The following is a 13,314-nucleotide window of genomic DNA, read 5'->3' as shown; positions in this document are numbered from 1 at the left end:
AATTCCCTTTACTAGGGGCAAGTTTGGGGGCTGGCTGGTGAGAAATTAGCCAAGGCACTACGGGAACCACTGTGAGGTGGCTGACCTTGAAGGCTCGTTAATGATAAGCTCTAATGCTAGCTTTAAAACAATCTTTCGTAATAGGAAAATTAGCTAAATTATGCTCTGTCAAGACCATAATTAAGGGAGCTTTATCAGTAGTAGCAGTATTGGGATAAACCTAGGCCTGACAAAAACGATGTCAGAATATGACTAAACCCCCTGCAAAGTAAAATATCTGGACTATCTAGAATAAACTTTCATAAAATAATAGCAAGGATTACCAGCAGAGCAAGCAGATTGACTCTGCCGTAAGCAGACATGTGGGACCATGCTTACAAGATCAAACGAGGATAAGATAATCCCAGGTGAGTGGAAGGTATTTAGTGGATGAAAAAGGCCTGAGGACACTGATGTGCGACAAGTCTTTTCAGAAGTAACTAGGCCAGACAAGCTGATGATTTACGCAGCTCCCCGAAACATGGAAAACACCTTTTGCATAAAATTATGGCATAGCAAACACCTTGAGAATTTTGTTCTGAGGCGATAAACATGCTTTGGGTCAATTTTACAAGTGAAGGGAGAACTGGTTTTGTGTACAGCCTGTGGGCTTTCCCAAGGCCATGGAAGCAGAAGAAAACAGAGACGCACCTCCCCGCTCACAGAGCTGTCGAATCAGCAGGGGAAATGAACGGGAGCTGTTAATACACTTGTATGCTGTTTCTCAGAAATACGCTGTCCTAATTACAAGCTGCAGAGCTCAAAACGGCAGCAGCCAGAGAAAAAGCTGGTGGGCTGCAGGAGCCCCACTGCCCGCCGGGACCTGGTGTGGTGGTTAGGTAGGAGCTCCTCCCCAGGCCAGCGAGAAGAGGCAAATTCTGGGATTTTGGGCAAGTGAGTCAGAAAGAGGAATTTATGGCAGGTGTTAGCCAGGAACGCGGGGAAGGACGGGGTCATGTCAGAAGGATGGCGAGGAGGGCGATGGGGGCAACGGGGCTGCTCAAGCAATGAGAGGGACGCGCAGCGTAAGAGGGTGAAGGAGCGCAGGACATCGAGGAGGAATGCGGCAGGGCCAGATGCAGGCTTTATCTTTAAAAAATTCTGAACTATGCCCTCAGGGAAGACAGAGACAGAGAAGAAGAGATCTGCTGATTAGATAGAATATCTATGTTTATATCCATATATAAAATAAGTATGTATTTATAGATAATAAATATGGTATGCAGATATATATATATATGCAAAATGTAAGTATATTTATAAAATGTATTGATAGAAATAGTCATTATCAACAGAAATAAAGTATGTGGTAAAAGTTTTCATTCTTGTTTTTGTTTTCCTTCATTACAAAGTTTTATTCCCGAGTGTCATAGTAACATATTCCTTAATATTGTTCCTATAGTAATGGACTTACTGACATATTTATGTCTGTCCCTCATAGTTACTGTGCTTCTGACAGACTGACTAAATATTAGACATGAGAAAATTCATTCTTGAATGCCAGACTCCCTTCTAGATCACTTAGCAGTTCCTCACCGCTGAAGAGTGTTTTATTTCGCACCAGCGTGGCCCCTTAGCCACAGTGGGAATTTCCTTTCTTTGAGTACGGTCAGACCTCGCTAGAACTGCAATGCTACTCTCTTCTCTTGGGGATCTCTGCTGTTTATTTTTTATAGCCCGTAGGAAATGTTATCAAAAGGGAAAATCTAATAGCTTTGGAGGCTAACCGAGGAGACATGGTAAATAACTCAGGATCATCATACGTAGTTCCAGCGGGGCTGGGAGCGGGACAGGTTGGACAAGAGAGCACAAGCATTTCACGCAATAGATGGAGTCAGCCTTCTCTGACTCATACACCTCTTATTTGTCTGACTTGGAGAGATCCTCTCCCTTCATGTAACCTCCAGGTCATGAAACAACAGTTGCTAATACTTCTGCTTCTCTTTGTGCTCCCTTCCCTCAAAACCTAGACTGGAATTTTTGCTATGACGTTTGAGGTGAGACTCTTGGTTTGCTCACAGCAAACGCCACCTTGTTGCACAGGAACCGATGCTGGCTTTGCTTATGGAGCAGGGCTCTGAGACGTGCCTAAACCACGCACAGTCTGGTCATTCACAATTCATTGCAAATGAAAAAAGAAAATCATATATGGGAAGGAAAGAATCTCAGCGAGTTGTGGCTGCCAGCGTGCAGGCTGCAGCGCACTGGAAGCACATTTTAAGGGGAGAGGACAGCTAACCTTTCTCATTCGCACGCCTGACGTGGAGGCCATTTTTAATCTGGCGGTACAGGCCATTTGGCCCCACGTAGCGGCTGCTGGACAACGCGGGTTGCATGCCACCCAGCTGCTTGTGCGAACAGTCCCGTCAGACCTGCTTCACGGCTGACCTGCAGACAGCCGTTTCGCTGTAGGGTGCTCGCGCTGGAGGTTTTGTAAGGAGCTGCCTCCACCCAGCTGGCTGGGCTTCGCTGCTGGGCTGGAACGGAGCAACCTGGCACTTGTGCGGGTAACGAGTAGCTGATTTGGTGTTGGATTAATAAAGAGGTGGAGATGATTGATAAACCTGCAGCTCCCTCTAAGCACAGGGAGCTCCGTGCGTAAGCCTGCACCCAACCAGCCAGTGCACGACGGCCCTGCGGGCCTGGGAGAAAGGGCCGCTTTGAAAAAGCGGCTCCAACGCCGAGCTGTTTTCTACAGCATGAACTGGCTGCTGTGGACAGGCCTAATTGCTGCGAAAACTATTCAAGTCCTTCCTAATTAACGCATGCTGGAGGAGCGGGCCGGCGGGGAGCCAGGGCGCCGGTTCCTCCCCCGGGGCGCCCGCAGCCGACCCCGGCCCCGGCAGCAGCTCCCACCCCGGCCCGCCTCTCAGGACCGCGTTGCGGAGCCCTGCACACCCTCCCCCGCCCGCCCGGTGAGACACCGTCCCGGTGCCTGCGTGGACCTCGTGTGGACGGTGAAGAAGTTCAGAATTTAATCCTAAAAATGAGTAAAACCACGGGTTGGGGCCCTGTCCGAGGCGGCGGCGGGGACACCTCCTGCTGCCTCCCCGCCTCCCGGGGCGGCCACAGCAGGGTCGCACCCTTCGCTCCCTCGCCCCTTCCTCTCGCACTTGGCTGCCTCAGCGACGGTCGCGGTGCTTCACGGGCGGGGGCTCCGGGCAGGCGGCGGGGCGGCGGCCCGGCTCCAGCGGGGACGGGGTCAGGCCCCGCCGGTGGGGTGAGAGCCCGGCTGCCCGCCAGGGCCGGGGCTGCGCGGCGGGAGCGGGGCCGGCGGCGCTGGGCCGGGCCCGCCATGGCTCCGCCCCGGCTCTTTAAGTCGCTGCGGGGCCGCGCCGGGCTGAGACGCGACGAGACGAGACGAAGTCGAGGTGAGGGCCGGGCCGGGCCGGGCCGGGCCGCGGGCGGGCGCGCAGGTGCGGAGCGGGCCGGGCCGGGCCGGCTCGGCGGGAAGGGGCTGCAGGGCGGTGCGGTGGCGGCGGCCCCGGTCTTGAGGTAGGAGGAGGGCGGGGGTGCCGGGGGTGCCCCGTCGCCACCGCCCCGGCCGCCTGTGCGGGGCCGGGTGCTCGGCCCCTCGGCCGGAGCGAAGCGCCGGGCTGCGGGCGAGCGGCAGCAGCGCGGTCCGGCTTCGGCGGGAGGAGCGGGCGGAGCCGCGGTTCCCCCGGTGCTGCTGCGCTTGCCGCATCGAGCGGAGCGGCAACGGAGTTGGCTTCCCCGGCGGGCGGCTGAGCAAGCAGTCCGGGATGACTGGGCAGCCTGGAAGCCCTCCGTGTCTGTCTTGGGGCTGCCTTGGGTTTCTTGCATTTAAACCTGCTGTGAACAAGTGGGTTGGAAAGGGCTTTGCGGTTGCCGTGGCTCGTCACCGGCGTTTCGGAGAACGCTGGCCGAATGCCGTGCTCTCCTCTTGACTGGGTGCAGGCTGAGCAGAAGTTAGGATTTTCTTTTTAGAGGACAGTAGCTGCCAACAAACCTGCAATCCAAACTCAGAGTTGCTGGTACTGGTAGTGAGATCATCTGGATGTTTAATTACTGCTCTTGAGCTCCCTGAAGGCCTGCCCGAACTAGCCAAAAAGTCCTGAGGGAGCAGGGAAGGCTCAACGCAGGACTGGAGCCTGACTCTGCTGCTGCCTGCGGAGCTCTCGGAGGAGACCCGGGCAGCGCGGAGCTGCGGGGTGGTGCGAGAGGGCGGCTGGTGGGCAGGAGCGCGGGCTTGGACGCTGCCCTGCGCACAGAGCTTCTTCAGGCCATCAGCCCTTTTCCCCGTCAGTGCCTTCTGGGCACCTCGGGGTAGCCCTTGCTGTTGGGTAATTGAAGAAATACTGCTATTCTTCCCGCGTAAGCTGTCATGGGAACACGATGGGGAGGATAAATGGAAACATCTTCTGTGGAAGAGACCAAGGTCACCTTGAAGTGCTGACTTCAGTCTCTTTTTGCTTTTCATTTCATGAATTCCCAGAGCCTTTATCAGAAGAGTTGAGTCAGCTAATGGTTGCAGATCGTCTAATACTTCGTCTCCCTTGGGAAGAAGGGGTGGAGCTGCACCCCATGTTGCCCAATGTTACATGGGAAATCTGGGGCAAAGCTGGAAACCTGATCCAGGTCCTCAGCTCTAGTGTGTGTGGAAACTAAATAATTGTTTGCTAACAAAATGATTAAAATAATTTAGACTTGTGTAGATGCACAAAAGAACGTGAGTGTGGGGATGGTGAGAGGAAAAGGCAGAAGTAGTTCTTGTACCAAATACCGTTTATGTTTTGGAAAGCATACAAAGTGGAAAAGAATCTCTTCTCCTTTTTTTTTTTTTTCCTCTTTTTCCTAGTCCACGCATTCCTTTTCCAAAGCTTTGTGCAGCCTATATTCCCTTTAACTAAGGACGCTCTTTGCCATGATTGATGTCAGCTGCTGTGCGGTAGCACAGCCAAGCACTTGAATAAAAGAAATGGAATCTTAATTTTTAGACTCTACAGTTGTGCCAAGAATGACAAAAGCAAAGTGGGAAATGTCATAAAACTAATTTTATGAGCTCGGTCAGGGTATTAGTGCTAAACCATGGAGCAGTAATGGTGCTAATCCCATGGAAGTACTAAACAAAGGGATATCTCAGTAATTAGTGTCAGTGTGCAAATGGCACTGCTCAGCCACTCCGAAGAAGTTTCCTAAGCCTTTGCTTAGGAATGTACCTAAGATGCCCCAATTTAGGTTAATAAACTAATCTTATTTTCCCACATGCCGTGAATGGCTGTCTGCTTGTCTTGGACAAAGGTCTTGTAGCAGCTACTTGGCAGCATGTCCTGCTTGGGAACCATGCACCCTTCCCTGCATCCCTAAAACTGCTGAACTACGGGTCAGGCTGTTGGGCGGGAGGCTTGGTTTAGCAGCACTAGCAAGACAGGTAGCTTAATTCAGGCTTAGCCAAAACTGCTGCTCTGAGATGTGACTTGCGAGTCTGCTCTACCTTGCCTGGGGAGCGCGAGGCAGCAGCCAGGCACCCACGAGACCCCTCGCTCTGCACCGAGGCCTCTCCTCCACGTCGGTGAGAGCCCCTTAGAGAAAGGGGATCTTGAAGCAAAGCGTTCTTCTCTGGCTCCCTGTGTCATGGCTGGGCTTCCAGGTCCTCTTTGTTGGCCAAGGGGACAACTGGAGATGGGTAGTCCTCTGCTTCTGGCTCAGAGGGATGAGCGGCAAAGCTGACTGAAGGCAGCAGTTTGTGGGCGTTGTGTGGGGATGCTGTCGTGTGTCTCTTCTCCCTGTCTGGCCGACATAGGAGAGCTTCTAAGGGTAACTGAAGGTCAGTTGTGCTGAGAGAAGTCAGAAGCTCCCAACAAATTCCCTTCTTCCTTCCCTCCCTGATAGCTGACCCGTACCGTAGCGCTGCTTTGGGGAGCCTGCTGGGAGAGAATGGTGCTGCTGGTGGGGCAGGGTGGCAGGAGGTGCCCTCTGGGCTTCCAGTGGGCAAACCCGTGGTCCTCGCCCAGAAGCCCTGTCTGAAACAAGGGTCAGTAAGGAGCAGGGGGGGTGATGAGGCCTGAGCAGCTCCGCTGGGTTATATTCACTGAATCGATAGGCTGAGGGGAGACCTTATGGCTCTCTACAACTACCTGAAAGGAGGTTGTAGCAAGGTGGGGGTCGGTCTCTTCTCCCTAGTAACAAGCAATAGGACGAGAGGAAATGGCCTCAAGCTGCGCCAGGGGAGGTTTAGGTTGGATATTAGGAAAAACTTCTTCACCGAAAGGGTGGTCAAACATTGGAACAGGCTGCCCAGGGAAGTGGTTGAGTCTCCATCCCTGGCGGTATTTAAAGAACGGATAGATGTGGTGCTTGAGGACATGGTATAGATGGACTTGGCAGTGTTAGGTTAACGGTTGGACTTGATGATCTTAAGGGTCTTTTCCAACCATGACGATTCTATGATTCTGTGATTCTATGATAACCCTCTCTCTGGCTGCTGTTGGCCTCCGTGCTTACAAGAAGTGGTCCTCTGACGGTGAGCTGCAGGGGAGCAAACCGGCATTCACCAACGGTGGCAAGTCAAGGGCAGTTCAGTGACGACTGGGAGATGAGCCTTCAGCAAACACCGCTGTGTTAGCTCGTGGTGGTGGCAGGAGGAGGAAAGCCCCAGAAAAGCCGAAGGTGGCAGGCGGTGCTCTGCTTTGGTGCTTTACCCCAGGACGGGTAACGGCAGGAGCAGGAGGAGCTCCCAGTTGAGCTGGGTGGTGATGGCACGAGTGTGGGGGAGCTGGGGAGGGGGCAGCTCAGCTTGAGATGGGACAGTTGCTGCTTCTGGCTTAATGTAGGAGATTGTTCCCAAGGCTGTAGTTTGACATGATGGGTGATGGTGCCTGTCCCTCCCCGCTAGCCTTCTGAGTGTCCATTGCAAGTAATGCATGAGAGGGAGTTTTACTTTATTTTAAAGCAGCTGTGGCTCCTTGAGCAGTTGGGTTTGGTTCATATACCTGTCTAGTAAAGGTGCAGTTCATGTAATAGCAGTGGAGTCCCTGGGAAATAATCCCCCTTAAACTTATTTGAAGTGCAGGCGTGATCTCAAAGGAGTTCAGAACATCCCTACAGCCCTAATAAGTGGTTCTCCGGTGAGGTGAACTTTGGCTTGTACTGCATCCCAAATGATAGGCCCTGCAGTAAAACAAAATGCCGTTGTTGGCACAATTGGTTTGCTTCCATCAGACGAGAGGCCCAGCGTTAATGAAGCGTAGAAACTGAAATTATATCCATCTGAAGGGGGGGGGGGGTGTTCGCTCAAGGTACAGTAAAGCCCTTGTGCATGAAACTGTAATTTGTGCATATCCAATTTACGTAACTTTCAAAACCCGGGGCAGGGACAGGAGGACACGTCTTGTGAAGACTGTGTCTCTGTTTTTCATGTTGTTCAGCAGCAGCTGCCTCTGTTCCCCTCGCCAGTCCATCTGCTTTTACAAATAGCCGTAGAGAGCCCGCCTAAGCCTTTAAGTCTGGTCTGGGATCTGAAGGGCTGAGAAGTTGATCTGATCACAAAAACTTTTCACGCGGTGGAAGGTCATGTTTTTAAACAGTTGGTGACGTCGCAGGCTTATGCTCTGATAGACAAACTTCGCAGACCTGGTTTAAAAGAGCCTGTAACCCCAACTGTGCTTGAGCCGGGGTGGTGGAGGATGCCATGGTTAACAAACCTCTCCCTTTCTCCCCTCCCGCCTGGCTGGGCGTGCAGAGCCACCATGCCGAACTGGGGAGGCGGCAACAAATGCGGCGCCTGTGGACGCACCGTCTACCATGCCGAGGAGGTGCAGTGCGACGGGAGGAGCTTCCACCGGTGCTGCTTCCTCTGCAGTAAGTACTCCCCTCCCGCTCCCCTGCAAAACCTCTCCTGGTGTAGCTGGGGGGTCACAACAGCAAGGTGCTGGTCCACGGGAGATGTCCCAGGCTCAGCTGGCACCCGTGACGCACAGGGGACAGCGGCAACCAGAGATGGCTTTGTCCATCACGCGTTGGGCTTGACTCCTGCTTCTCCACGTGCTTCCTGGGCCTGGCGGTGCCGAAGGGAGAGCTTGTCTCCTGGAGAGATACTATGCTACCTGTCCAGCGTGGGAGGGGTGGGATGCGCCTCCCAAAGCAGAGCACGTCATGCTTTTTTCCTCCGTTTGCCCCCCTCCCAGCCTTCTCCTCAGGAGTCTAAGGGATCTTTAGGATGGAAGTCTGGCTTAAGTGTTGCTCATGCAGAGGAGAAAGCCCAGTGGCAGAGCTCCATTGGCACGGATCTGAGCTCAGCTGGACTTCTCCCGGTGGTCCCGGGACTGGCAGCAGCTGAAGAAACGGTTATCAAACCTCTGCCCTGAAGTCCTGCGCAGACCGGGACACCAGCATGCCTGAGCACAGCCGAGCTGTCAGTGCTTTAGCACAGTCAAAAGCCTAGACTTTCTTGGCACGGGGGCCTGTGGTTTATTTCAGATGAAAGGAGTCCAAAGCATTATTTTCCAGTCCAACCAACAAGCCCAGCGAGGCATTGAAAATCGCTTTCTCTGCTGAAAAGACCTCTGCTTAGATGAAGGGAACAAAGGGTCGCTGTGAATCGGAGGCTCCTACTTTGCAAACAGACAGCCTGTCTGTCTGAATCAGAGAATTTTACCTTATTACAAACACAAGGTACTGTTTTGTCCCTCTTGCTGGTGTTTAATACGGGAAGAGCTAGGGTTTAGCCCTCTACATATAAGCCACAGTTACAACTGTCCCTCTCAAACTAGTTTGCTGTTGGTCTGCAGCATAACGTCAGCGTGCGGTGCTGGCATGTGAGCCTCTGCGCACCTACGCTCCTTTCCCTTAGCTCTACAGCAATCACAAAAAAGAGATTAGATGTCTCGGCTGCCTCATTTTCAGCCTTTTATGGGAGTTTCTATTAAAAGAAACCTGGAACTTAAAGTCAAACAATGGCTCTAGTGTGTCTGAGTATTTGCTTTTCATTAGTGCATAGTTCTGCTGGGGTTAAAGTCTGTAGACTTAACAAACATGCATTAGTTGATTTACTTATTGGATATTTGTGTCTTATAAAAAGAACCTCGGAGCTAATAAATGCCATAAGCAAAGGTCACCCTGTATTGTGAAGACCTTAAAATTCTTTTTAAACAAAAAATTCATAAGGCTTTTTTCTTTTTTTTTTTTTTTTTTTTTTTTTTTCCTCCCCAAAGTCTGTCACTGGCATAATGCTGTGGCAGACGGAAAGAGCGTGCCAGTTGGGATACAAAAGAAGGTTTAAGAAGGAAATAGTTCTGCCTTCCACTGTAACCTTGAGCAGAGTGCTTGCATTGTGCTGAAGGACAATGTAGGAAAGCCAGAAAAGCACAGCCCCTCCGGTGACAGCTGTGAAACAGTCCCCGCTCTGCCCCAAACCAGTACCGAGGCAGGGGGAAAACCTTGAAGGTTTGGTTTTTTTTTTCCCAGCCCCACCCTGGCCAAAAGTGCGGGACAGGGGCTTTTCTGCACCGACGGACTTCTGCTTCATGCTGTATGGCATCTGTCAAGAGAAACTGCTGACTGCAGTATCTGGGTTTCTGAGCAGCCTCATTCATCAAACCACAGAAAGTTTCCAAGCTTTAAATGTCACGGTCATGAAGAGGTGGGAGGGAATAGAGCCCTTTATAGAGCTAAGCATAATTCACTAATTCAAACAACAACCTGCTCCCTCTAATCTGGTGGTCCCACAGCGTAATAGGAAGAATTGTGGACAAGGAAACCCATAACATCACTTCTCACTTGATTTTTGGCTTACTGCATGTGCTGATGGAAGTGGTCCCTTAAGGCAGTTTAACTTTTTTTTTTTTTTTCCTCCAGTGGTCTGCCGGAAAAACTTGGACAGCACAACTGTAGCGATTCACGATGCTGAAGTTTACTGCAAATCTTGCTATGGAAAAAAGTATGGCCCGAAAGGTTATGGATATGGCCAAGGGGCAGGCACGCTCAACATGGACAGGGGAGAGAGGCTAGGCATCAAGCCTGAGAGGTGAGTGAACCGAGTTGGGGGGTGTGTGACCCTTGTCCTCCAGTACTGTTTTCAAAGGAGTCTCCCAGGCTGGATTTTGTTTAGTTCATGTTATCTGGAATAGAAATGCTGCAAAATACCCCAGTATAACCGAATGCAGGGCACGTAACCTGCAGTGCACAAAGCTTCCACTGGTGACTATAGGAGTAGGCACCATACGAGCAGGAGGTAGTGCAGGTAAAGATGCACTAATGCTACGCATGAGCTATAGGGGACTGGATTACGGAGCTGCTGATGGCTCTACATGAGCCTGCAGAGGTGACTGTGGGTCTCGAGGTGCTCTCCTAAATAAGCTGCAAATGCAAATGTTCAACAGGTTCTGAGCTGAGAATCTGGGGCTACAAGAAGAGTGAATTTTTAACTGGTGAAGGAAGAACCATTTGTGCTTAATTATAGCCAAAACCAAAAGGCCTGTTAAATAGTAAACATTCCTAGTCTGATTAAGTTCTTGCTGTAAAGCAAAGCCTGTGGAAAGAAGCTGAGGTATGCCTCAAAACTTGCTTTGTGCAAGTTCCCAAATTATTGCTTGACATTTACATGATGTATGATCTCCAGCCAGGTTCAGTGATCAGTTCAGGTTCCAGATTATGATCAGTGGACAGGAATTTAGCAGAATTATTTGTAGCTTACTATCTGATAAATCCATGTCCTGCTACAGAATTCAGCACTTCTAGAGAAGTAAAAAGGTAAAGGCTCCTCAGAAAACTAGCTTTTACAGTAGCTTCTTTTTATTCTTTGAAGCATGGCCTTTCTCTTCCCCCCCCCCCCCTTTTTTTTTTTCCTCCCCCTCCCTACCAAGTGTAATTGGGATAGCCGTGCTGGTAACTTACTTCTCCAGTTTGGCAAAAGTACTGTATTCTGTACTGTGCGTTGGATGCTGCTCTGTTGGTGTTGCTAAGAAGAGCAAGAGGTCATTTAGTAAAAGAGTAAAGGCAACAAATGTCCCATTTCTTTCAGCACACCCTCTCCCCACCGACCCACAACAAATCCAAACACTTCAAAGTTCGCTCAGAAGTTCGGAGGGGCAGAGAAATGCTCTAGGTGTGGTGATTCTGTTTATGCGGCAGAGAAAGTCATAGGAGCTGGAAAGGTAAGGAACTGCCTGTGCCATTTTGTACCTGCTACGTGGACTTTAAAGTGAGCAAGGTATGCTATGTGGGTTCCAGTAGGGAATGAGCTGCAGGGCAGAGTTACCTTAAAATTGCATTTCTTAGCATTGGAAATAGCTAAATCAATTGACTTAATTGAATAAAAAGCACTTGAAATGCAAGGTGATGAGTGCTCACCTTGGATTTCAGAGGCGAAGCTTCAATATTGTCTCATGCCAGAGACTTGAAGCAGGCTACAGGAGTGCTCTCCCTTCAGAAGAGGGGGAACGGTCTTCTGGCGTGCAGCTTATGATGGAGGCCAAATGTTTCAGCAGCAAGGGGATGTTCTCTGAAAATACCCTGTAAAACCGCGTGTCAGTCTGCCAGCTGTCTGACTTGCTACAGAGAGCCAAGGTCTGCTCTGAATTGATAAGAGCAAGTCCAAACCTTTCAAAACGCTGCCCTGAGCAGGATGCTGTGTGGAATTCGGGGCTTTGGGCCACTCGCAGAAATGCAGATGCTCTCATCTGCTACTGGTGCACTTGAACTGGTTTTTATTGCACCGGTCATCTATAAACAATACTGATGCAGGCATCTCCAGTTAAAGCATATTTTTACCAACTCAGGCATTCTGTGTATTTAAACTATCTTCTTTTTTTTCCCCTAGCCGTGGCACAAAAACTGCTTCCGATGTGCCAAGTGTGGAAAAAGCCTAGAATCTACAACCCTAACTGAAAAAGAGGGAGAAATCTATTGTAAAGGTGAGGAAAGAAACAAAGACCATTTGTTTATGGTTCAAGGTCATGTGTTACAAGGACAGATGCTGAATTTATCCCTGGTTTAAGAAACTTCCAGGCTTCTGTCAAGATGGAAGCGCTCTGTAAGTCCTAGGAATAGAGCTGAGAAATGAAGTAAATATTACTGAAGCTGCTGATGTAGCTTACATCTGCATCAAGCAAAACATTACATACTGAGAAATGCAGCAGCCCATGCCCTCTGCCTGAGTCAGAGAGCAGAGGAGAGTAAGGAGAGAAGCTGCAAGCGTCCTGCCATGCCTTCTTGCGTGGTATCATGGATATAGACTTGATCCACACAGTGGTATGATGACAACATATGTCTTAACAGATACCTAGCCACAGAACCAATGTATGAATTGCTTTCACAGAGTAGGTTGGGAGATACACAGACCAAACAGCCATGGCTGTTGGGTTCAGTCATGGCGGTTACGCAGCTTAACCAAATGTTTTTAAACGTTGCTTCCACTGAGGACGTTCTGGTGACTAATGGGAAGCGACTGAGGGGATTAGCCTAGACAGTGCTGTGTTTAGTTAACGAGCCAGAAGCCTCAGCTACTACACATTCATCTTTCTCGCAGGTTGTTACGCGAAGAACTTTGGCCCCAAGGGATTTGGGTACGGCCAGGGAGCGGGTGCCCTCGTTCATGCCCAGTGAGGGGCTCGAAACCCCTTATGGCTCTGCTGAGATCCTGCTACAAGAAAGAGGAGCGTTTCCTAACTGTTACTAACTACTGTGAAACTGATACTAGTTACTGTAGTGCTTGGGCCATACATTCAGCAGATGATTTTTTTTTTTTTTCCTAAAAAAAGCACTGCTTTTTTCCTTGCTTTGTGTATCACACTGTAACACTTTTAATACTGAGTATCAATTCAATAAAGCTTTGCTTGTTGATGTATCCTAAACCCAAGTGTTACACCCTTTGTCAGCAATGAAAAGCTAAGTAAGGTGAGTTGGGGTACTTTGGGGATGCAGGGGCGGAGACATGTTGCTGTAGATGAGTACAGACCTTTGCTGAAAGCCCAGTGTGACTGAAAGCTATGTACGTAACACTGGTCGCGGCCTTCAGCAGTGACTGTCCTCCAGTATCGCACCGTTACACGCATGCGCAAGGCATCTGGCTGCTCGCTGCACAGTAGTAGTAAATCTTCATCTACTGCTCTGTGCAGTGACACAGCTCTGAAAGTGATCGATTATAAGTAGCTGTGTGCCTAAATGGCTGGCTGGCTCTGCTACAGAGCCTCCAGTGAATAGAAAACAAACCTTTTTCACCGTAATATTTTGTGGGATTGCACCTGTTTTGGTATTGAGGGGTTATTGTGGACACAGGACTTACTGCGCAGGAGTAGTACTCTACCAAGACAGCTG

General features: G+C 50.3%; 1 protein-coding gene across 3 annotated transcripts; it reads left to right on the top strand.

Annotated features, from left to right (window-relative positions):
• The first annotated feature begins 3,297 nt into the window (after positions 1-3,297).
• CSRP2 (cysteine and glycine rich protein 2) lies at positions 3,298-12,827 on the top strand. 3 transcript variants are annotated; one of them, XM_087765403.1, is made up of 6 exons: positions 3,298-3,410; positions 7,742-7,860; positions 9,856-10,024; positions 11,021-11,153; positions 11,819-11,912; positions 12,527-12,826. In XM_087765403.1, the coding sequence occupies exons 2-6, from the start codon at positions 7,749-7,751 to the stop codon at positions 12,601-12,603; spliced, it is 585 nt and encodes a 194-aa protein (XP_087621529.1). In that variant the 5' UTR covers positions 3,298-3,410; positions 7,742-7,748; the 3' UTR covers positions 12,604-12,826. The 3 variants fall into 3 exon arrangements, with proteins under 3 accessions (XP_087621529.1, XP_087621531.1, XP_087621530.1); XM_087765405.1 differs by lacking the exon at positions 3,298-3,410 and adding an exon at positions 3,435-3,455 and having other exon boundaries at positions 12,527-12,827; XM_087765404.1 differs by lacking the exon at positions 3,298-3,410 and adding an exon at positions 3,436-3,534 and having other exon boundaries at positions 12,527-12,827.
• The last annotated feature ends 487 nt before the right edge of the window (positions 12,828-13,314 follow it).

This window comes from Nipponia nippon, unplaced genomic scaffold (assembly GCF_047370975.1).
Source record: "Nipponia nippon isolate SJK-2023a ecotype South Korea unplaced genomic scaffold, ASM4737097v1 scaffold_3, whole genome shotgun sequence".
Lineage (NCBI taxonomy): Eukaryota > Metazoa > Chordata > Aves > Pelecaniformes > Threskiornithidae > Nipponia > Nipponia nippon.
The sequence above is the reverse complement of the archived record's forward strand: the minus strand, read 5'-3'. Positions and strand labels throughout refer to the sequence as shown.

Excerpts from the sequence above, each read along its gene's own strand:
- CSRP2 (XM_087765405.1), top strand. The coding sequence starts at position 7,749 with ATGCCGAACTGGGGAGGCGGCAACAAATGCGGCGCCTGTGGACGCACC. Across the intron at positions 7,861-9,855 it reads CCGGTGCTGCTTCCTCTGCA|TGGTCTGCCGGAAAAACTTG; the intron begins GTAAGTACTCCC and ends TTTTTCCTCCAG. Across the intron at positions 11,913-12,526 it reads GGGAGAAATCTATTGTAAAG|GTTGTTACGCGAAGAACTTT; the intron begins GTGAGGAAAGAA and ends TCTTTCTCGCAG.